The 23676-nt window shown below is 38.7% G+C and overlaps 3 protein-coding genes across 6 annotated transcripts; 2 read left to right on the top strand and 1 right to left on the bottom strand.

The window, feature by feature from the left end:
- The first annotated feature begins 387 nt into the window (after positions 1 to 387).
- Positions 388 to 2452, top strand: LOC117952653 (mast cell protease 1A-like). The gene is made up of 5 exons (XM_034885116.1): positions 388 to 662; positions 876 to 1023; positions 1383 to 1521; positions 1783 to 2043; positions 2204 to 2452. The coding sequence occupies exons 1-5, from the start codon at positions 605 to 607 to the stop codon at positions 2351 to 2353; spliced, it is 756 nt and encodes a 251-aa protein (XP_034741007.1). The 5' UTR covers positions 388 to 604; the 3' UTR covers positions 2354 to 2452.
- rabl3 (RAB, member of RAS oncogene family-like 3) lies at positions 2107 to 7585 on the bottom strand. Its single transcript, XM_034885117.1, has 8 exons — positions 7486 to 7585; positions 6766 to 6857; positions 6448 to 6577; positions 5782 to 5896; positions 5501 to 5651; positions 3697 to 3768; positions 3031 to 3069; positions 2107 to 2892 (listed from the first exon to the last, which is right to left on the bottom strand). The coding sequence occupies exons 1-8, from the start codon at positions 7529 to 7531 to the stop codon at positions 2836 to 2838; spliced, it is 702 nt and encodes a 233-aa protein (XP_034741008.1). The 5' UTR covers positions 7532 to 7585; the 3' UTR covers positions 2107 to 2835.
- On the top strand, positions 7030 to 21055 carry gtf2e1 (general transcription factor IIE, polypeptide 1, alpha). Of its 4 annotated transcripts, none has more exons than XM_034885114.1 (6): positions 7030 to 7060; positions 8668 to 8963; positions 10079 to 10236; positions 14903 to 15098; positions 15729 to 15967; positions 19277 to 21055. In XM_034885114.1, exons 2-6 carry the CDS (start codon positions 8674 to 8676, stop codon positions 19723 to 19725), a joined length of 1332 nt encoding a protein of 443 aa, XP_034741005.1. In that variant the 5' UTR covers positions 7030 to 7060; positions 8668 to 8673; the 3' UTR covers positions 19726 to 21055. The 4 variants fall into 4 exon arrangements, with proteins under 4 accessions (XP_034741005.1, XP_034741002.1, XP_034741004.1 ...); XM_034885111.1 differs by lacking the exon at positions 7030 to 7060 and adding an exon at positions 7682 to 7910; XM_034885113.1 differs by lacking the exon at positions 7030 to 7060 and adding an exon at positions 7693 to 7897.
- The last annotated feature ends 2621 nt before the right edge of the window (positions 21056 to 23676 follow it).

The raw sequence follows: 23676 nt of genomic DNA on the forward strand, positions 1-23676 counted from the left end.
TTGGCCAGGAAAAAACATGAGCTAGAAGTTACACCATTATGTGAGCCTGTGCAGTGTTGACATTGTGGTTACTGACATTGTGGTTACTGTAGCCTTTATCTACTCAACCATTTACCTTTTACCTTAACCCGTTTCCTTTAGAGTAAAGGTAGCCTCTGATGGAAACAAAACAACCAACTATGACTATTTGTGATTATATGGACCTTTCTAATTTTTTGGGCAAGAAATGTAGATGGAAAAGTAGACAAAGCCTAAACTTCTCTCTAAAGCACAATAAAATCAAAACTTTGTAAAGATGTCTTTTCAAAATTCATTATTGTTTTGTAGAGGCACAAGGAGACATACAGAGTGTAATGCAGTTTGTGCTACACGTTCAGATTATTGATAAATTAACAAAGTATGCCTGTCAACTCAAATGACAAGTTGGCAGTTGTATCTGGTTTTATAAAATGGTTTCACTCATGCTGCAGTTAGTAAGGTGTGACCTCATCTCTCTTTTTTTTGACACCTGCCCACAAATGTTCCATTGTGGGAGTTAGAAGGTTGACTACAAAAGGTGGTAGGGGTAGTACTGCAAGACCCACTGTTCAATTTTTACTTCTGCATGACCATGGTCAATGCATACTGTATTATATTTTTCTTTCAGCTGCTCTCCCTCACTGGTAAGATGAGATAGAATTTACTTAAAATGTATTTCCGTTAGAGAGGTGACTTTATATACACTCATTATAATAATGGCAGTTTTTAAGGGTTTTAGCTGGTTTTCTACAAAGCCTTTTTATTGACTGAAAAGATGGAATTTATTCTGTAATTTTAACAATAATCTTTTGTATCTTGTAATTGCTGTATTAATGGACCATTTCTCCTCATGTAAGGGGCTTCTGAGAGTGGCATAGTGGGTGGGAAGGTTGCAAAGCCTCATTCCAAACCCTACATGGCATCACTCCAGGTTCGTGGACAACATTTATGTGGCGGGATACTTATTCGTGAAGACTTTGTTCTAACTGTAGCACACTGCAAAAGGTGAGTTTGTTATGCATTAATGCACAAAATGTTTGCGATGTCAAAATCAATTAACAATTTAATGGATACTAATTATTTGCATTTAAATCAAATGTTTTATTACAATATGTGTCATTTGCGTATAATTTGTTGTTAGTCACTTTTAATAGCTTATAGTTGAAAATGTTTAATGGGATATCGTATTGCGTCAATGCATCATTGTCATTGCCTGGTCTTAAGAGAAAGATGAGGGGTGTATTTAAGTCAGTATAGTTATATTAGACTTAATTGTTTTCAGTCCCTTTAAAAATGTAAATTGCTAAGTACAATACTTTAGTATTCTTAAATGTCTTTACATTTGTTGTACCCTTGTTTGTCAGATCTGAGCCCATGACGGTGGTACTTGGTGCACATGACATAAGCAAGAACGAGAAAAGTCAGCAAAGGATCCAAGTGGCTAAGTACCATCCACATCTGGAATACACTGGACAACACAATAATGATATCATGTTGTTAGAGGTAAACTAAAACTGTGTAAAATGTCACATCAAAACTCAGTTGTTTAAAAAAAAAAAAATCATTTTCTCTGTAGTTATTCGTGCAATAAATGTAGTGGATGAATTTTTTCAAACTGTGTTGTGTAGAGCAAAAGCTGCACAAGGTGATTTCACACATTTGCACTGAAGGATGTGGGGGTGAAAGGAAACTTAAAACATCAGTGTTGAACATAAACACACACTGAAATGGCTGACAGACTGTTTAATCAATTTTCTTTCACAGTTAGAAAAAAATGCCACACTGAATAACTATGTCAAGACCATTGGACTACCTAAGAAAATTGGGAAAATCCCAGCCAACATAAACTGCGTCGTTGCTGGCTGGGGCCGAACTGGAGTCAATATGCCTGCCTCACACGTACTGAAGGAGACCACGGAGAAGATGCAATTCAGCTTTGAGTGCAAAAATAAATGGAAAGAATATTTCTATTCTGACCAAATGATATGCACCAAATTTGAAAAAAATAAGGGAGGGGTTTGCCAGGTAATCTAACCCTATTTAAAGCAGACCAGCAAATAAGTAACCAACCATTTACTAAATACATCACTGAAAACTGATTTCTTTTATTATTCAAAAACAAGTGTAATTGATTTTCTTTTTAGCAAACTGCTCAAATCAACTCTTTCTGCTGCCTTTTTCTTAGGGTGATTCCGGTGGACCACTTATCTGCAACAGCAAGCCACAGGGTTTAACAGCTTTTACCTATCTTTGTGATTGTAATAATCCAGAGTATCCCCATGTCTTCACTAAAGTCGATTTCTTTCTCCCCTGGATTAAGAAAATGATGAAATGATTGGGGAACGTTGCAAGAACCCCTGTTTAGAGGCCAATAATGTTGTTTGTTCTTCATTTGCTAATTAAATAACAGCAAACATTTGGAGAATTAGTGGGCTTAGTTTTGAAAACAAAAAATACAACAAGCTGGTACATGTAATGTTTTGCATGTGAAATTAAATACAACAAAAAAAGTAAATGGAATTAAAAATCTCACTGTACATTTATAGGATGTGCCTATGTCCTTTGAAATCTACTTGCATGTGTCTTCATTTCTGAAATGTGCTAAACTGAATATTTAGCTTTTTTATTCTATGAATTATTCTATTATTTTGTTATTTTTGCAGCAGAAATGTAAGTCTTTTCACAGAGCAGATGATAGCAAAAAACAATAGGCGGGTGGGGGGTACATAATGTAGGACAGGGATTGGCCTTGCGGTGTAAAAGCTCAAAAGGTCTTTCAGCCAAACCACAGACCACTGCTGTTGCGTTCATGGCTTTTCAGTCATAGTGCAAACTTTTGAAGTTGAACCGTTTTCTGTCTGTGAAACCCGGCATCTGCAGAGAAAGTTAAAGGGATGTGCTGTTTTAAAGAAACGGTTTATCTTTAAATTCTCCTCAGTCACAACTGAATTCAGTTTCAGTAGGTAAAGATTTTATTTTACCAAAACAAAAAACATAGACTGGAGAACTCACCTGACTTGGATCTCTTGTGAAATATCTCTTCTCTATTACCTGTTAAGACATAGGTTAAGAAAAGAGTCTTAAGTAATATTTTTTTCTTAAATACAACACTCACATACCTGTACGTACATTGGCAATAGAGAACTTTGTACTGAAAAGACTGTTTGAGTGGGTAGAACCCACTTGTATGTAAAATTATTTCAATGTCAAGACACAAGTTGCAAACTTCATACAACACAACAGTACAAAACATTACATGATTGTCTTACTTCTGTTTAAAGAGTATCCTTACATCATACATTAAAAGCTAATTAAACATGTAAATATGTAAAAAAAAAGAAAATGTCTTCCTTTTTAATATAAAAGAGTAAATAGGCCTACTTGACAAAGTTGTGTGGAATGCTGTAATATTACTCCTTAATTTAATTACCAACAACAAATAGCTACGCCACTTCCAGCATCATTTCAGCACTGCATGGATATCAAATTATTGTAACTTAAATTATGAATGTCAAGGTTTGAAATATTTGATAAATTGAGGGAGGCTGAATGACATTTGTCCAAATGTTCTTAAAGGTTATGAATAATAATCTCCTTTACATACTGCATTTATTGTAAAGACAATGTACACAAAACAGAAAGTAACACATATTGCATTACAGACGTCTGGGTTCTCACCTTGTCGAAGAACCTGCTAAGCTTCACTGCGTTTGATGTGCCTGCAGCAAGGTATCTTGGGTTGGTGCAGTCCTGGTAAACAAAACAGCACTTCAGCCACAGACCTCAAAGAAAGTCAGTCTTTTCTTTCTCAGGGGAAAACCTACAACATAGAATGTCTATGTATTTCTTTTCAATTATTTTTCTTATGAAAAGAATTAAAATAAATAACAACTGCAACTGCACATGGTTGCTTCCACATGGTTACTGTGGATCGCTTTCTCTTTCTTCTTTTGGGACAGCTCATAATTCAGAGATTTAATTGAACTGCTGGAAACTTTTATGCATTAGTGAGCTGCCACATGACATGTATGTCACAGACAAGTTCATATTAGAAAATAACCACCCACTCAAACTTCATCCGAAACAGAAAGACATTACAGAAACATTTCAAGTGCAAATTTGAGCATGCAAGTCCTTTGTTTTATTACAAAATGAACTCTGTAGAAATTGATCTAAATGATCTTTTTATTACCAAAGGAAAACGAGTTTAGGGGAAGTGCTTTTAAAAACAAGCTGCTTATCATCATCACTACAATCCAATTGCCTACATGCACATCTTTACGTTCAATTTCTCTTATCCACAATTATCCTGTTTATTCTGCCATTACTAAATCTTTAACTTTGCATAAGCCCCTGGAAAAAGGTTTCTGTAAAAAAAAAGAAAAAAACTAGAAAGAAATCTGACAAGACATTTCTTGGGGGATCTACAAGGCTGCTGAGATCAGTAAAACAAGGGAAACGTCTCCCTCACCTCACTTATAAGATAATCAGAGCATAACCATCAGTCATCCATAACTAGTCTAGATCGACCACAATCCATTGACCGGATAATTGGCAGAACATTTGTTGCCGCCGGACGTCTCTCGTCTTGCCAAACTTTGTTGGTTTTGGAAAACAACAACAAACTTCGAGCTAGAAAGCTACACGCTGAAAATGGCAAGTTTTGAAGAAAATTTGGATTTGCGCAAGTAGGCAGGCCTGCTTGGTTCTTTTTCGGTTACTCATTGTAAAGATTTACAAAGGATATATGTTTAAGCCATTGCCTGTCTAACTGGGACGTTTTGGGACCTAATGCCAGGGATTTGCTATAGACAAAATACACACAGTTCATTCACTAGTAAGAGCAAATTACATTTAACCATGTATCCAGCTAATTTATATAGCTCACGTTACTTTAATGTGGAAAAGTTAATTTAATTGAATATATAATGTAGCATTTTCATGTGCTGGATGCAAATGTTCCACCAAAACGAGTTCATTGCCGAGACCATTTTGCAGATCCACTCCCACTGCGTTCGGAGCTTAGCACCGCCCAACATGATTGTGATTGGTTTTAAGAAATGCAAACAACCCAGGTTGTGTTTTTTTCCTATGGAGGAGTGTGTGTGGAGGGGCCAGGTCTTACTCCACAGCGATGTGGAGACTATAGGTCTCTATAGGTCAGGCTTTTGAGAGAATTGAGAACTTCTTCCATTTTATTATTTTCTAATTATGTGCTGTTCTCCAGCACTGTTGCCACTGTGGTGAGATGAGAAATGAGCTATGCGCTTTCTTTTGTGTACCAGATGCTAAATACCACTCAAGCTTCGCAGCTTGTAATGGTCGTGTTATAGTCAATGTTTTTGTGGAAAATATTTTTTAATATAGAGCTCTGTTTGAATGCCAAAAAGCTGCTTTTTCAACACAAAAGATGAAGCCAGCAATGTTATAGATTGCATGTTTGAAATGGGCTTTAGGTCAAAGCTTATAAAAGTGGACCTACGAGATTGATCTCCTCTGCATTGAAGTCTTCAGACAGGAAGGCCGTCCGAGTGAGAACTTCATTGCGTTTATTCTCTGGGATCTGGTCAAACTTGGTGCCAATCAGCAGCAAAGGCACTGGGTTCTCAGCAAACTGCTCTCTATCATAGTCCCTGCAGGGAGACAGGAATATGACTTAACACCCCAGTATCCACCATTTTGAGTCATTTTTAATATGCCACTTTTACAACTGCATCTGTGTATAAATTCACCATACAAACAATCCCGTGACACAATACGTACCCATTTGAGACAATAACTCCTGTTGGCGACGAATCCTTGTTTAAAGCTTCTAGTGACCAGCGGTAGAGATTCTGAGAGGATTTCTTATTTGTTAAATCATGTACCAACATAATTCCTGAATAAAGAAAAAGAAGAAGAAGATAACACAACTAAATAACAGCAACCCTACTTTTTCCGATTAATTACATTAATCCTTTTACGCTTTTATCCAAAGCAATTTACAATTGCTGTACTGTATGTGTCAGAGGTTGCACGCCTCTGGAGCAACTAGGGGTTAAGTGGCATGCTCAGGGACACATTGGTTGATGTATTGCAGTGGGAATTGAACCCAGGTCTCCCACACCAAAGACATGTGTCATATCCACTGTGTCATATCCACATTGGTTGATGTATTGCAGTGGGAATTGAACCCAGGTCTCCCACACCAAAGACATGTGTCATATCCACTGTGTCATATCCACATTGGTTGATGTATTGCAGTGGGAATTGAACCCAGGTCTCCCACACCAAAGACATGTGTCATATCCACTGTGTCATATCCACATTGGTTGATGTATTGCAGTGGGAATTGAACCCAGGTCTCCCACACCAAAGACATGTGTCATACGAACTGTGTCATATCCAAATGCACCATCCCCACCCATAATCAAATAAAAGCATCTTTACCATTGACTGAATTGTAGAAGACGGCTCTGGTGCTTTTGATACTGCTGGCACTGCCAATAGACCCTCCGACATCCCAGAGTTCAATGTAGTAGGTTTTCTCCTCCGGGGTACCCTCTTTATAGTCCTGGACCTGTAGTTGAATAGTTTTTTGTTGTATTTTAAATAGTTGCAACATTTCAGTCTTTGCGTTATTTAAAAAAGGTTGTTGTATGAAGTATATATTATAGTTTATCTGAGGCGTATTTAAAAAGACCAGCACTATCATTTTAGACATTAAGGCTTAATTACATTTTGTAAATTGGTGTTCAACCTGCTTACCCGTACATCCACAGAGCAACCAACAGTCCATGACGGATTTCCTAACACCTGATTCTGACATAACAGATGGACCAAGGAAGACTTGCCCACCCCTGTAAAAGATAAGAAATGTGGGTGGATGACATTTTTGATAGGATCAGTACACTCATGCAATGACTCCAAGACACGCATTTTGTGTGGTATATCATAATTTATGGCTTTCAGTCTTAATGTAATGCTATAAAGTTGGTACTACTGATTGCAAGACAATGAAGACGTGGTTTACTTTCATACGAAGACTCAGTTGTGAAAACAGGTCATTGTAACATATCCTTCGTTTCTATCGAAGCTAGAACATCAGTAAATACCTTTAACGAGCTGTTGGGTGTCACTTTTTACCTCGTCAAACATATTTCGATAGAATTTCAACTTTTGGTGATTGTTCGTCACATTGAGTGGAAGAAGACTGCTCAGTAGTTGCAACTACTTACACGCAAATGCACCATTTTAAGTCTGCATTGGCAATGTAACATCTGCAAGTATTGCTTCTAAAATAAGGCCCGCTGATTCACCTTTATCCCAAATACATTTACAGAGCACTATCTTTCAGTTCCAGATCCCTTAATTAAAGATTAAAAAGGTTACAAACCACGTAATATTTACCCAGAACCAACAAATCGATTTACAAATAGGTAGAACGGTTGAAATAATAGTCTACATTGCGAAAATGACTTAACTTACCGGAATCTCCTAAAACTAACACCTTTACCCTGTCAAGAGAAGCCATTATTTGCTGACAGTGGGGTCCCGGAAGAAAACAGTGTAAACCACGCCTGCAACTGTTATTTCTCTAATCTGATTGGTTGACAAAAATATTAATAGACAGGAAGCAGAGCCATTCGTCAAAATGTATATCAATCAACAATCCTTTGCTACGATTGGCTAATGAGTGCAATCGTTGTTGCGGTGTTGGTTTTATTTCCGGTCAGGAATCATGCTAGCTAACCTAGCTGTTTGAAGATTTAGAAATACAAAATGTGTCTAATGAGCTTTAGCTGTGTTTGTTAGAGACAAAAGTCAGCGTACACTGATATGACCTAGCCAAGGAAGCGGTGGCACTGGCTTTGGCGTATTGGTGAAACAACTTTAACGTTTAAGTGTATCGGGTAAGGCTCGGATTCGGAACTTCATGTGGCTGCATCGTTAAGTTAGTTAACATTGGCAAGCTAATGTAAACATAACGTAAGACGATTGCTTAAATGGTCTTTAACGTCACATGCTAGCTAACAATAGCTAGTATCCTCACCAGGAAGCTAGCTAGTTAATGTAATAGCCAACTTGCTGCATTAGTCACTGTTGTTTTGTCTTTGTTCGAATTAGCTAGCTAAGCTTAGTTAAATTGACACTATCCATCAGCCAGTTTAGATGGCAGTGTGTTCAATCTGGCAGTAACCACCACTTCTTATGTGCTGGCACAATACAACAGGGCACATGATAACTTAGCACTTTAGCAGAAGAATTGCCATCCATCCATCTTCGTACGCTTATCGGGTCGCGGGGGGAGCGGCTTGATATAATATCTCCACCAGAGGAATTGCGTTTAAGCAATACCTCTTTCTAAGGGAAAGGTTCAGGTAAAAAGGATGGAACGTTATTCTTAAAAAACCAAAACAAAAAAACTCTCCCTTCATATTGCCATCAGTGTATTTATGGTGCTCAATCTTTCATTTCCCTCTAAATTTCACCTAATTGCCCCCCAAGCATTGAGTGTCTAATGTTACATACTAGTATACCAGTATGGAACATTAGAAAGTCGTAGTACTAGGTATACAGTATACTGTTTGTGCCATTGTGCCCTGTTCAACTAAAGTTCCTGCTGGCTGTCTCAGATCTTTACTCGAAAGCTCTCATCTCTCTCCACAGCAGAAGATGATAGAACCAGAGCTACTGACCGAGGTCCCTGCAGCACTTAAGCGGCTAGCCAAGCAGGTCGTAAGGGGTTTCTATGGAGTTGAGCATGCCTTGGCCTTGGATGTGCTCATTCGCAACCCATGCGTAGGGGAGGAGGACATGCTGGAGCTGCTGAAGTTTGATCGTAAACAGCTCCGCTCAGTACTCAACACCCTGAAGGCAGACAAGTTTGTCAAGTGTCGCATGAGAGTGGAAACGGCCCCTGATGGAAAGACAACACGGCACAACTACTACTTCATCAACTACAGGTAGTTATTTTCTTTTTGGTGTACATTGCAACAGTGCGGATAAAACACACAATAACACATATTAATGCAAGGATACGAGGAGGGCTGGCGCCCCACGCCAACCCTCCTCGTATCCTTGCATTAATCGCCGATTCGGTCAAAAATAAATCACTTCCTGATCTGACCTCTTTTGATTTGAACAAATATTTAGATACTTGTTGGGCAATATGAGAGAGTGTTAGAACGTGGTTTGATTAACCAGAATGACCAATTGCTCAGGAGACAGGGGCCCTTAATGTTGAACTGTATTGGACCACAACCTCACCTAAAGACACGTATCATCTTCAAAGACAAACATAACCGTATGGTTCTCTAAATATAAGGTAGCTTATAAAACAAGGTTATCCAATATTTCAATGCTTTTGGTCCAAAATAACTAGATGTGCAAAATAGGTGATTTCTTTTGGTCCTTTTTTTAATAAATACGTTATATGTGAAGATGGTTATATGGTATGCTTTACATCTCCTGAGGTTTTCATGTTGAGCCCGCTATTGGTTGAGCAACAGCAGACTTCTGAGTACATGGTGTGTGGGTAGGTCAAACACATGAATCCTTAAAGGTTCTGTATACAACAATCAGAACCACTAGATGTCGCGCTAGGGCACCAACATCACAAATCAAAATAAGTGCGTGCTTCAGCCACACACACACACACACACACACACACACACACACACACACACACACACACACACACACACACCCTCACCCCACTTTGCTTTTCTTCCAATGCACGCACAACCAAACAGGCTATCAAAACCAAGACCAGAGATAATCGGATTGCAACACACATAGGAGTGTGACCTCATTCTCTGCTCAGGATGCTATTGCTCCACATTATCACTACATAACAAATAGGTTATTGCTGCCTTGTTAATGTTCTGAATGTTGTTTTCAGTACTTTTAGTGCTAAAACACAAAACTATCCTTTTAAATGAATTACTTATAAAAATATATTTAATATAGAATTGACGTAGAGTTTTTTTCTTCATCTGTTCTCTACATAAAAAAAATATTTATCCTCCCATGTCAACATGTCGCATACTACAAGCTTTACCGACCAGTTTTCTTTTAGGGTGCTGGTCAACGTGGTCAAGTATAAATTGGATCACATGCGACGGCGTATCGAGACGGATGAGCGAGATTCCACCAACCGTGCCTCCTTCCGTTGCCCCTGCTGCTTCTCCACCTTCACTGACCTAGAGGCCAACCAGCTGTTTGACCCCATGACAGGTACACATTGAGACAAAAACTAATTATCTACAGATCTTCAATATACCTGACTATAAAAAAGTATTTTGGCAGTTATGTGGAAATTTACTATTTGCAGTATAATAGGATTGGAACTACCTTTCCTAACGGTTCACACATTTGCAAATGAATGCCGTAAGCAAATCGCTACACACACACGGATCTTTCTTCCCCAAGATGTACTCAAGAACCTCACCTTTAACCATAAAGGCGTTAAGGTATTAGTTTTTATTTTATTAACAACCCTGTTCAATTTCAATGGTGCCTGACAATGTGGTTGTCTGGAAAAGGACGCTCTTTCTTGCAACTAGCCATTGTATAACCTAGAATGGAAACTGTAATATGTAAGTCTCTAAGTCTACATAAATTTGCATACCACAAAAGTATAATTTGTCTTTTATGTCAACAAGAAGAAAAACATAGATTAAAGAAAAAGAATAAGACTATGTTTACACATGGGCGGATCGTTTTATAAACAGACTTTTCAACCTCTTCGGTTCCAAAAATAACATCGTGCCCAGCTGTCAGTTTTCAGAAAAGCGTTTGTTTACACATACCTGTGTATATGTCGTCAAGAGCATGCCAAACCTGTAGGTGACAGTGTAACAAGAAGCTCAAGCCCACGGTTCCCAATCAGAATCCCGAAAATAGCAACAACAACGACGAATCCCTTCCCCTCTCTTCTCTTCCTCACTTCCTCGGCTGCCTAAACCTCCGTTTGTCTCAGTTTACATGCAAACGAAGATTTCAAAAAGTATTTGAAATGACTTGAGATCACAACAAAAGGCCTGAAGTAAAATCTGATTCTCACCCTGCCTCAAAATGGGCTGGCAGCTGTCCAAAACCTTGCTTCTAAATGGACATCACATTACTTTATCACATGGAGCTATCCATTATGTTGCGTGTGCATGTGAGTAACCAAAGCAACCGGCCAGTCTTAATCATCTTAGGCAGAGTGTGGCTGGAGATATGCAGAGTTCAAAGGGAAGATAAGGCTAAAAGGCCATGATATTAGGATAGACAAGGACTCACACTGGGTTTTTAAATAAGTTGACATATCCGAGGCATCACAACTCAATTAAGTCGTCAGTCCTTTCTCAGTTAAATGTGCAAGGCTTCTGTTTAACCCTCATGTTGTCCTCAGGTTAAATTTGACCCTTTTTTCAGTTTTTTCATCAAATTGGGCCTTTGGAATAAGCTGAAAATGTCAACATTATAAATATCAAACAACTTTGGAAAAAACATCAATAAAAGCACCCACAACATTGAAAAAAAGTGACAGAAATGTCAGAAAATGCTTTTATTATTGTTGTCATGGTTCACGGGAAGACAACACTAGGGTTAAGCATTTACAACTTAAGCACTTTGATACATGTGGTGTTCATGTTGTTCATAGAAATGTTTTTTAAGTCTTGTGTAAGATCTGAAACGAGTACGTTTCAAATAGTAAGCTGCACTCTGTGTTCTAAAAACCATTCAGCTAGATGTGAGGGAAGTTGATTAATGTACGAGGGTGTGGATATCAGACTGTGGCATATCATTGAGTTTAGTTTTCTGTAAGTTGTCTACCCAGAATCTTTTGTCATTCACAGTATAACAAGTAAGTAATAATAATTTACCTCATCTTGTTTGCTAAACATGCATGAAGATGTGCGTTTAAATGGAATGATACAGAAGAATATTGTGCTTGTGATAAGGATTGTGTATGTTTCATACATTAAAGGGGGCACTTCCTCTAGACTGTGTTTATTCATAAACTGCATTCATTGTCGATTCTGTCAGGACGAGGCACCGTGCTTACATTGTGTTACAATCAAACAGTTGATTACCACTCAACCAGCACTGTTGCTAGGAAACACAGAGAGCTTGAACTACGAATCAAGATCAACATGCCCTGGATTTCTTTGTTACCCGGCTTCACTTACCCTAGAACCGTGGTCTCGCATAAGATGGTGTTAACCACTAGTTCAATCAACCCAGGGTTTCCCAATCCAGAGACATAAAAGAGGTGATGTTTGCACAGTGTGACCAATTGCAAACATCTACCACAGCAACATATTTTACATAAGAAGAGCAAACTACAAAACTACATAAATATGAAGAACACAGATACGGTTGTACAGGCAAAATGCCATACAGTCTGGAAAGGAAAGCTGGCAAAAACACAGCTGATGCTGTAAGTGCTTATCAATATCACTTCCCTGTCAGTCAGGCACAAGATCTGACCATATTTACACTTGTAGTTTCAATAATAACATCATTCAAACTGATGTGCACATTGGCAGCACACGGCTCAAGAAGCAGACAAATAGCCTATATGGAATCCCATTGGCTAAACTCACTAAGCCAACATTTGAATATGTTTTTATATTTATTAATTTAAGGGTGAAATCACCATCACCAAACCTACCGGACTCCATTTTAATAATCAGTACTTTTATCATCGTTGAACACAACCAGCCTAGGTGAGTCCCTTTGCTTAAAATCTATATCGTTCATAAAGATACCCATCAGGGAATGTTAACGGGGTTGTCGGTCTCTAAATGTTTTAACTTTTATGAGTGCACCTCTCTCTGTCTCTCTCTCCGTGCACCAATCTCCTCCAGATCTTCTAAGAACAATGACGCCGTTATCAATCGCGTATTGATTGATCAGTAGGCGGTGCTTTTACACCTGTTGATCTCTAATTTCCAACATAACGTCTTTACTAGCAGGTTCGGTGTTCAGCATACGTTACCACGGCGAGTTAACCCCATAACAAGTGATCCACCGTCGGGATACAGGAAACCCTGGGTTGAACCTGAAGTTACTTCGTACAGGCCTCCAATCTGTCGTGATCACTCTTTTTCTTCTTTATTATTTGCTGGGACACTGAGCTGTGATATAATAATTGTGATATTGTTGAAATATCGTAAACAAAGATTCGTCTTAAACCTTAAGTTATCATCGACTAAATAAATCACTGCTTTTGCTGTCTAAACATGTCATTACAAATATTATAATAAACAGAACCAATATGTCTGTGATGACATACTGCCAGTGTGCTAAGGTGTTTTTGGTCACTGTAATGTGTTTAATTGACAGTGGAGTATAAAGCCTATGTAATTTAGAAAAATAACAAAGCTTTTAAACAGCGTTCCAACTTTGTAAGACAGAAAACATCCTGCATATAAAGTGCTTGATTTACAATTAAAAAAAATTAGCATGTGGGTTTGTCCACATGTTCAGGGATGAGTTGTAAACATTGTAGCCCAATATGTAACATAATACTAGCTTTGAGGAAAGAAAATGCACTGTATAAAACATTCAATAACCAGTGTAAAGTATTTTCTGTAAAAAGCCTGCATTTCCTGGTACTGTTTTGATACCATTAGCTCCTTACGGGTGACACAACCTTTTGCCAATTTTTTTCCACTTGTCTCTTGTTTCAACACACCTCAAATCTGGCTGTGGAGGCAGTAACCCTGCACCCTGATAGGTGCTGACAAATGGAATACCTGGAGCTTACATAGTGCTAATCTGACGGACTGGTTGCTTCTCCAGGGCCAGCAACACTCCGTTTCATCACACATGGATGGGAAATGACATTACTAGTCTTCCAGCTCATTTTGACCCACAAAGGAGAGCCAAAAATGAATATTAATATTCTGTTGTGTAAATGTACTCGCCTCTCTTTGTTGGGCATGCATGTTTTTTTTGTTTTTTTTTAAGGCCTTCCACATGATTTGTAGATCCAACCCGTTTTTTTTTTTACTTGTTTAAGAAGAAAAAGTATTTCTGATTCTGATAATACATGTAGCACATGTACGCTGACCTCATTTTTTCCCCCACATGCACACGTTCTTTTTCTATCTTGTAAACACACACACTCACACACGCAAGGCATACATTGCATCTATGTAATTTTGGAACAGTTCCTATTATCGAATCTAAAATCAGCCAGAGAAGCAGATGGCCGAACATGCCCTCCTCCTACTTCTAGGATGCAATTCCCAAAGCACCCGCAAATATCATGCAATGCAAAATACCCTAGAAGAAGACTGGCCTGTGGTGTCATTAACAATAAAGCGTTGTTGTTGGGTAAAAGTACACTTAGATGGATGTTGAAGGATAAGTGGACCTGAGGTATCACAGAGTGCGTTACAAATTCACGGTGTCAATCATTAAAGTGGATGTATGTATACTAGTAGCCTACATAAAACTCCAAAATCACAGAAAATAGTATAGTGATTTATTGTGGCACACCTTTTATCTTGGTCATTGCCATTTTCGTGTGTGTGTGTGTGTGTGTGTGTGTGTGTGTGTGTGTGTGTGTGTGTGTGTGTGTATAACATACATACATTCTACATGTACAAATAAATGGCACACACAGTGAAGAAGTACTTATTACCAGATATCAGTTTATCTGTTGAGTCATGCCAGTGTGTTTGTTCTGGTTTGATGAAAACCACAACACATTCCCAACTATCTTAATTTCTATCTTAGTTTTTTCTATTTTAGTTTTTTTTTTCCACAATATGTTTATACTCTGGGCTATGTCTTTTTTGGCATGTACTAAGACTGTGGGTAAGGTAGGTACTTTGGCCAGGTATGTCACTGCAACATCAGCGCTTGCTTGTTTTAAACATTGTTTTCTCTCGACCTTCAGGTACATTTCACTGCACCTTCTGCCAGACGGAGGTAGAAGAGGACGCATCCGTGTGTCCTGACGGCAGGACACTAGTGGCACGCTTCAATGAGCAGATCGAACCCATCTATGCGCTGCTACGTGAGACCGAAGATGTTAACTTGTCCCAGGACCTGCTGGAGCCTGAGCCTTCGGAGATTCCTGCTCTCAAACAGAGGTTAGCTTCATATTACTATTCTTAATACTTCTAAATACCTATTCCCCTCAGTCAGTACCAGTTCAGTCCTCGAGTCGCATCTGGAAGCAGTTTCACAGAGAACAAATAGAATTTCACCTTTGCTAACTGCAGTGATGGCCTCAGTGGGATTGGCTCAACTTGATAACCAATTGTGCCACAATTGAATTCTGTTCTATTAAGCCACAGTCATGAAAAAAAAAATGAAAAAATTGTTTCACATTCATGAATTGATTCAAGCTCTACCAATTCAAAATCGATTTATTACATTTCAAAAATGTGCTATAGAATTTCAAAATTGTTTTCTAGAATTTTAATTTTTTTTATTTTTTATTACATTTTGTTTCTCTTTGTAATAGCGTGTATACTCACATGGGAAAAGTAACTACATTTAGATACTGTGAATTGTTTTTCAATTGAAAATCAATATTGAATCAAATTTTGAGCCAAAAAATCGATATATCATCACATTTTCTGAATCGTGCACCACTAATTTTTTTGAACTTGAATACAATACACACACGGAATTTGTTAAAATACACACAGTAGTTAAACTGCTGAAGACCATTGTTTAAAATATATTTACTGATTATTTTTTCCTCTTCCCTCTAGCCGCGACCGTGCTGCTGCTACAGCAGCAGGCGCAAACTCAGGCCCACACCGTGAAGCCTGGTCTAACAAGGGCGCAACGTACGCTGACATGTACACCCAGAATGTGGTTATCAGCATGGAGGAACAGGAAGGCCAGCAGAAACAGGCCAATGAAGGCAAGGCACCTAAGGAGAGGCCTGTCTGGTTGACCCAGAGCACCGTGCAGGGTGCTTACAGCGAGCCTGACATCCTCAAGAACCGTAAGTCATCAAGCACTAACCAGTCACTAAGTACTGTAGCTTTCATATTAATTTGACGCCAACAAAAAAAATTGCACCAGACACATTTCTTCTGGAGGACAATCAAATAACATGAATTGGAGTATGACAAATTGTATAATATTCAGACACCTACCAGCATCTTGGCTACCGTAGTGGATTAAAACAAAAGTGTGTGTGTGTGTGTGTGTGTGTGTGTGTGTGTGTGTGTGTGTGTGTGTGTGTGTGTGTGTGTGTGTGTGTGTGTGTGTGTGTGTGTGTGTGTGTGTGTGTGTGTGTGTGTGTGTGTGTGTGTGTGTGTGTGTGTGTGTGTGTGTGTGTGTGTGTGTGTGTGTGTAGTGAGGAAAGTAAGTATTTGAACACCCTGCTGTTTTGCAAGTTGCAGGGTCTGAAATTGTCATCGTAGGTGCATGTCCACTGTGAGAGACATGATCTAAAATAAATTCCAGAAATTACAATGTATGATTTTTTTACTATTTATTTGTATGTTACAGCTTCAAATAAGTATTTATTTCAATATTAACATTGATTTTCTCAGGTGTTCAAATACTTTTTTTCAGCTGTATCATACAAGTAAATAGTTAAAAAAATCATACATTGGGATTTCTGGATTTGGTCTCTCACACTGGACATGCACCTACGATGGCAATTTCAGACCCCTCCATGATTTCTAAGTGGGAGAACTTGCAAAATAGCAGGGTGTTCAAATTTTCCTCACTGTATACATGTACTTTATGTGTATATGTGTGTATGTATATAGATATACAGTATACTGTATATGTATGTATTTATTTATTTATGTGTATATGTATATACGTGGATGGCTCACAAAAAATGTAAATGTCCTTTACACTGTTGAATTAATGCTGAACCAAAAATAATGCCAAATTGGTGCAGCTTTTTTTTTCTTTAAAGCTAATCTTCTGCCATAATCTTGAAATATCCCACTCCATGAGTCAGACGACGTTAAATTTAACATTAAATTCCCAACCACTCTCAGATGCTGTTTTCACTCATTAATTATGAATGCTCTTGCCTGTCCATGGTGAGGCTTACTGAATGCACTGGGTTTTTTCAGTGGAAAGAAAATGATCAGGATGGACAGCCGATCCCAATCCAGACCCACACCTTCTACTAGGGCTGTAACCCCCCAGTCGACTAGTCGATTTATTGGTTGATACGTTCTGGCTCGACCAAAATTTTGATTGGCCGATTTTTACCGTGTTATTTCATCAGGTGGAAGCATAGACCGTTATGGTCTATGGGTGGAAAGCACTAATTGCCAATGGGGGTGTTTTCAGAGCACCCCTGTTTCACAGGTAACAGTCTGTCTTCAGAACACCCCCCTTGTTTTCTCTTTTGTTGGATTAGCCCGACCCACTGGGGCCCGATTGAAGAAAGAACTAGAAAGCCTTGTTTTAGTGGTTTGATGAAAATTTATTTGATTGTGAGTGTTTAATTTACAGTCAGTCCTCCTCTACCATGTTGAATACATCAGCAGTGTGGCAGCATTTTACAAAAATAGATAACGTAAAAAAGTTGAATGCAAAGTTTGCAAGCAACAGTTTGCATATCGCAACTCAACTACAAACATGGACTATCTCTTCAAAACGTTAAGATGACCTGTCTGCTTTAAGTTGCCCTGTCTGTTTGGAGTAGGCTATATGAACATATCAGAATTGGCATATAACATAATCTAATAATCGTTTTATAACTACCGGCGCACCCACCCGCAATGACGGTAGCGTTCCCCAGACCCCACCCAGACCGCGCTGGATGTTAAGCCTCTACCATCGAAACGCAAAAATAATATCACGGAAGGAATTGTCGACTTTATTGCTCAGGATATGAGGCCCATTGCTGTTGTGGAGGGCTGAGGTTTTAAGAACTTGTTAATATTCAGCGCCAGCACGCCACACCAGTTTCAGAGTTAATACAACACAGCGAGGCACTGAGCTTGAGCACAGATATGTTTAAATATACATTAAAGTAGACGTGCCTTTTGTGTTTAAGAGTAAAAGCTTTAAAATAGTAGTCTATTCGCGTCTGAGCCGCAGAGCCGAGCTCCATGTTCCGCGCTCCACAGGACGACATGCACAGAGCATGACTGCATCACAGCGCTGTCAGAGTGGACAGACGAATGGCAAAAATAATTTGGTAAAAAACTATTTAATATACTGCAAATAGACTACAAGGACAAGAACTGCGGGAAATTAAAGTTAATTAATCTTGCTTGTTTTTTTTTCGCCCCTCCGCAAATTTCACGACTTCAGTCAACCAAGATTTTCTTTGGTTGATTACAGCCCTACCTTCTACACTCTTCTATGACCTTAAATTCCACTACCTGTTCTCATTTTTGTCAAACAATGCCTTTTACAGGTCACCCCAGATTATTTCCTCCTTTGCTAAACTATTGTATTCTGACATTGTTTCTTTACCCAAGGGCATGCCGCAATCACGCCGGGCCAGACTCCCATTGAACCATAATTGTTTAATTGAAATAATCAGAGACTCGATTAGTGCATGGCTGAGTAAGGATTGCTCATTAATAAAATCCATTCCTGGGGAAATTGTGTAAATTATGCCTTCCAAATGTCCTGTCTCTGAGGTGTGTTTCTCTGCATCTGTCTGTAATGATCTGGTTGCCCTTTGGAGCCTGGAAACCGACATAACAACCAAAGGCGATGTGGTTTAAAAACAGTACTCAGATACTGATCTGCTACAACTAATGCTTGATGAGGCTGCAAATTAGGAGCCCACTGCATCATAAGATCTTGACTTCTCATCTCAGGCACAATTTAAAAATACTGCGTATCACTGGAAAAGTTTCAACTTCGATACCGGGTCCTAAACAATACTTTTTTTCAATACCAATTTTATAAAGCAAAAAGAAATTATAACGTTACACATCACGGCACTAATCTTTTGAATTATTTTTCCTCTCCTGCTATGTGGGCCCTGTCTTTGTGCGTAACAGTTTTTCCCGCTCTCTTCTACGGTGTCTAACTTTAATCACCAGCATCGTTAAGTCTTGGTAGAAGCATGCTGCATGTTTATTGGCTCACTGAAGCTGATGACATTTACTCCTTAGGTATTGAAATTGGGTACTCATTGACAAGGCATTTTTCAATACTCGATACTAAGGCAATTCTGTCGCTGCCTAAAAAAAGTAATGAATTTGGTACCCAGCTCTTCTTGGAAATGGTTCTAAAGGTCTAAATAAAAAAAAAATTAAGGTTTCGGAAGTGAAAACATTTCTAATTTTAATAAGTAATTGTTTTGTTTTCACAGGTGGAGACGTTGTACCTGGAGCCCAGGATGGAACAGCTGGTCATGGAATTGGTCAGGCAGATGAAAATGAGGAAGTGATGCGCGCCCTGCTCATCCATGAGAAGAGGGGGGCAACAGGTGGAGGTGGAGCAAGCACTGCTACCAAGGGGCTTGTCTCCGCCACAACTAACGCCAGCGACTCCGAGAGCGACACCAGCGAATCAGGCGACGACTCTCCCTTGGGTCCTCCCCCTGCCACAGCTACTCTGCATCGGGCCGCCGAGGAGGAGGAAGAGGATGATGATGAGTTTGAGGAGGTGGGGGATGAGCCGATGGTGATGGTGGGAGGCCGGCAGTTCTCATACCGAGAGGTCGGCCAGAGGCCAGAGCTAGTGGAGCAGATGTCTGCGCAGGAGAAGGAGGCCTACATTGAAATGGGACGAAACCTCTTCCATGACATGTATTTCTGAACACACACGTTGATATATGCATACATTAATGCACCCATTGGATTGGCTAAGAGTTTACCAAAAGTATACTTCTGCTGTCTCACACTGTCAGTGGTCACATCTGAGGAAATGTTTGTGGACACCACTTCTCAAGAAGAAATCAAGATGCTGCTCTAGAAGTATTTACAGTCAGCTCGTTGCTCTTGCATTATTAGAACCAGGGACATGCTCTGACAGTGTTGCCTAAGTCATCACACCTTTAGTATTCTGTCCTAAGTATTTTTATTTTTTATTCAGTCACCAGACCAGAGTGGCAATTGTTTTTTTACGCAATTTGTTAGTCTTTATTATTTTTTTTAGTTTACCAGGCCTTCTACACAGGTAATGTTTTAGCCTAGTTTTCAGTCATGCATGTGTGTTTCTCATGCATCTGATGGGCCATGTACGCTTGACATTTGATATTTGATATTTGGTCAATACATCTCTCAAAACATGCTGCTGGTTTTTTGCTTCAAGCTGTTTTTTTCTTCAGACTTGTGTGTATAACTACATTGTGCATTTGTCTGTGAGCATCCCAAAAGACATCTGCACTGAAAGACCGAAGCTGCTGATATTGTGCTGCCGACATGCTGCTTTCACTGCACGGCCTATGTAGTGTAGAGAAGGTGTTGGGTATTTTCAGTTTTTCAAACTAAATCATTCTAAATTTAAAAGCTCATCTCAGGCACATGTTGCATATAAGAGGCTATGGGTGAACTGCTGTGGTTTACAGTAAAACATTTGTTATTCTGTACAATCTGTAATAAAAAGATACTGCAGTACAGCAATATGCATGGACATATACTTGATGTGCATATAGTGATGAATAAAAATTATGTCCCAGCATATTCACTTTCAAGCAATTCAAAGTATAAAAGTAAGGAGCACTAACATTTGTCTACTCAGATAGTATCTAAATTACTCCCCAAAGTTATTTACAGGTGGACCTCTATGTTCCACACCATGGTTATGTGTCTGGATATGAATTCATGCTACACCATGGACCTACATATTATATCTTTTATCAGCTGTTTGCTAAACAGCTACCATTTTAAATGATCATTAATAGACATATAACAATCTAAGCAGACAAAATGTTTGTCACTGACAGTAAAACCATGATAAAACAAGGAGTGTATATCATTTAGAATTCAGTTTTTTTCTTAATTATGTTGGTCTCATTAAAAAACATTTAATTTTATTTTTACTGTTTTGTTCTCTACGCCGTATAATGTCTCTTACTATGGGTCAGGAGGTCAGGGGTATGATGGTCTCCCACCAAAACATCGCAAATAAATGTATTTTTGCAAGACCGATGGTGTGTAGGAGTTTGTTTGCAACTTTTGACCTTCTTGTTGGCTCTCTGCAGCACACCTGTCTCATGAAATAGATGTGTGTTCTTCTGTTCAGGAGGTCAAGGATGCCACCACATTTCTCCCTCTAACGCACAACTCACAGTAAATTAATGTGATTCTCTTGTCACAGCCTTCTTAAGGCCAAATTCACTTATTTTCAGTCCTATAAAAGATGTTTGTACCCCTTGGGTTTTTGCAAATATGAGCAGAAAATAAACCTTGTGTCAGCAGGACAAAGGTGGATTTGATTTGCCATTGAATAATGTGGTAAGTCTAACCGCATAACAGATTCCATACAGTACCAACTAATTAAAGGATATCAGGTGTTTTCAAAATCACAAAAAAAAAATGTTCTCGCGCAAAAATGACGGATGGCGTCACATTTTGTATGCATGAAATCCACAAAAGGGAGGTGAGTGAACGCCTTTAGTAAATGTAAATACTTTTTTATAAAAGTCTTGAATTATTATTATATAAGTATAATCAGTATACTCTGCTTAAGTATAAGAGCTTGCAGGATTATATTATGCTGTTTTTATCACAAACCAATGCATGTAAGATTAGTTTAATGTTGCAGTTTGTCAATGTTTTGAACACTATGTACGCTATTGACTAGTGTACAAAGTGAGTACTTTGGGGGGTGGCAGTAGCTCAGTCCGTAGGGAGTTTGGTTGGGAACCGGAGGGTTGCTGGTTAAAGTCCCTGTACAGAGTGGTAGCTGGAGAGATGCCACTTCATGTTGAGCAAGGCACTGTGCCCCCCCCAACTCCTCAGGGTGCCAGTCCAGCTGGCAGCCCACTCACTCTGACATCTCTCCATTTGTGCATGAATAGGTTCTGAGCAGTTGTATGTATTTCGGGCCAGTGTGTAGTGATTACTAACTTAAAAACAGAGTTAATTATAATTTCCCCACAGGGGATGTATACATTATTAAGCATATTTGCATTGTCATTTAAAAAGTAACTGTAAGTGTCAAGTAAATGTAGAGTAAAAATTACAGTATTTCCCTCTGACTTGTAGCGGAGTAGAAGTATACATTTTGCTTTTCCAGAAATGCAGTAAGTTATAAGCTATATAACAATAACAGCGCTTAGCTGTTCTAATATGGGGTTCTCTAAAAATCAATAGTGTTAAAATGAAATTTCAGCACAACTGTAGTGTGTGATTTTATTGTATACTAGTTTTACATTGACACCATTTATACTTGCATACTGTTAAACTTGATTTTCATCAACAAAAAAAAATCTTAAATATAATATGATGATGAATGAAGAATAAAAGCTGGCGTGTGTCCAACATTGTGAAACATAATTGTGAGACGTCAGCTGCATATTGTGGCCATTCACTACAGGCTGCAATATTCATTATGTTCCATGATAACAAACACGCTTGATGAAGCAAACATGAGGAGGAGGGGATTTCTTTCCTGAGGGTGGCACTGGAAGGAAGGGGAGGGGGAAGCGTTTATCCCCTCAGGAGCATGAATTAGAACAATGTCAGAGAAAATCTGCTCAGCAGATACACAGTATCTCATTTGTAAAGTTCACATTTTGGCCTGTGGGTTGCACCAGAGGAAAGCTAATGGGATGTCCATAAGATGGCTTTTTCCTGAACCTGAAAACTGTAACATGTCTGAAATGCTCGCCATTATCACATCAAGACTACAGAAGTGCTGGGCTGCGAAGGATGAAACAGGCTATCATATTGTACTTCAGCTCTGTAGCCATAGATATGACCAAAGCCTGGACATCAAACTGTTATCATTCTAAATAAGTATTGTTATTTTTCTGAGCCCTATCCAGATTGGTAACTTATTTAAGACATGTAAAAAGTATTCTTCTTTTCAATGTACAATAGATGGTGATAACGCACACTAAAACTCTCAATTACATTGAATTCTTGTATTAAAACTGCTAGTATTATTTGACCATTAAATCCTCACAGTAGGTTGCCAGATGTAGTGCAATGAAAATGTTTGTCTTTCATTCCAAAATGTAATAAATTCAAATATAGGGTGAACATTCATCAATTTTCTTCTAACAATTTTCTTTTCATTAAGCCATTTGCAACATTTTACTTAAACACGTAAACATTGTGGGCTCACACAGGAAGGCAGAGCCTGAAACGTCTGTGTTCATTAGTGGACTCTTGCTAATGGATCAATTAACAGAAAAATGTGAGTTCATGCTTTTTTGGACTGTGAAATGAAGGTGTTTCTCACAATCCAAAGCCAAAAATAACACCCAACACCTCCACTAAGCTTTTCACATCTATTTTTCTCTGGTTTTGCTTTGGTTTTAATTTACCGTATGATCTCACACCAAACCCCTGTAGGCAGCCTGTTCCAGCGGAAATGCTCTGATAAGCACTATGCTACAGTTCCAAAGGTTAACATACAGAGTAATTAAGTAGCCACTTATTGGTGATCATAGTCCAGCTGCTTAATATTTCAATATTAACAGTATGTCAGCAGTTGGTTAAAACAACATAAAAAACAAACTAGTGAATGTGGTAATTAAATTAAGTGTTGTGTTAGTTCATGCAGGACACGGAGGTTATTAATTGCATTACCATTCCT

This window comes from Etheostoma cragini, chromosome 11 (genome assembly GCF_013103735.1).
Source record: "Etheostoma cragini isolate CJK2018 chromosome 11, CSU_Ecrag_1.0, whole genome shotgun sequence".
Taxonomy (NCBI): domain Eukaryota; kingdom Metazoa; phylum Chordata; class Actinopteri; order Perciformes; family Percidae; genus Etheostoma; species Etheostoma cragini.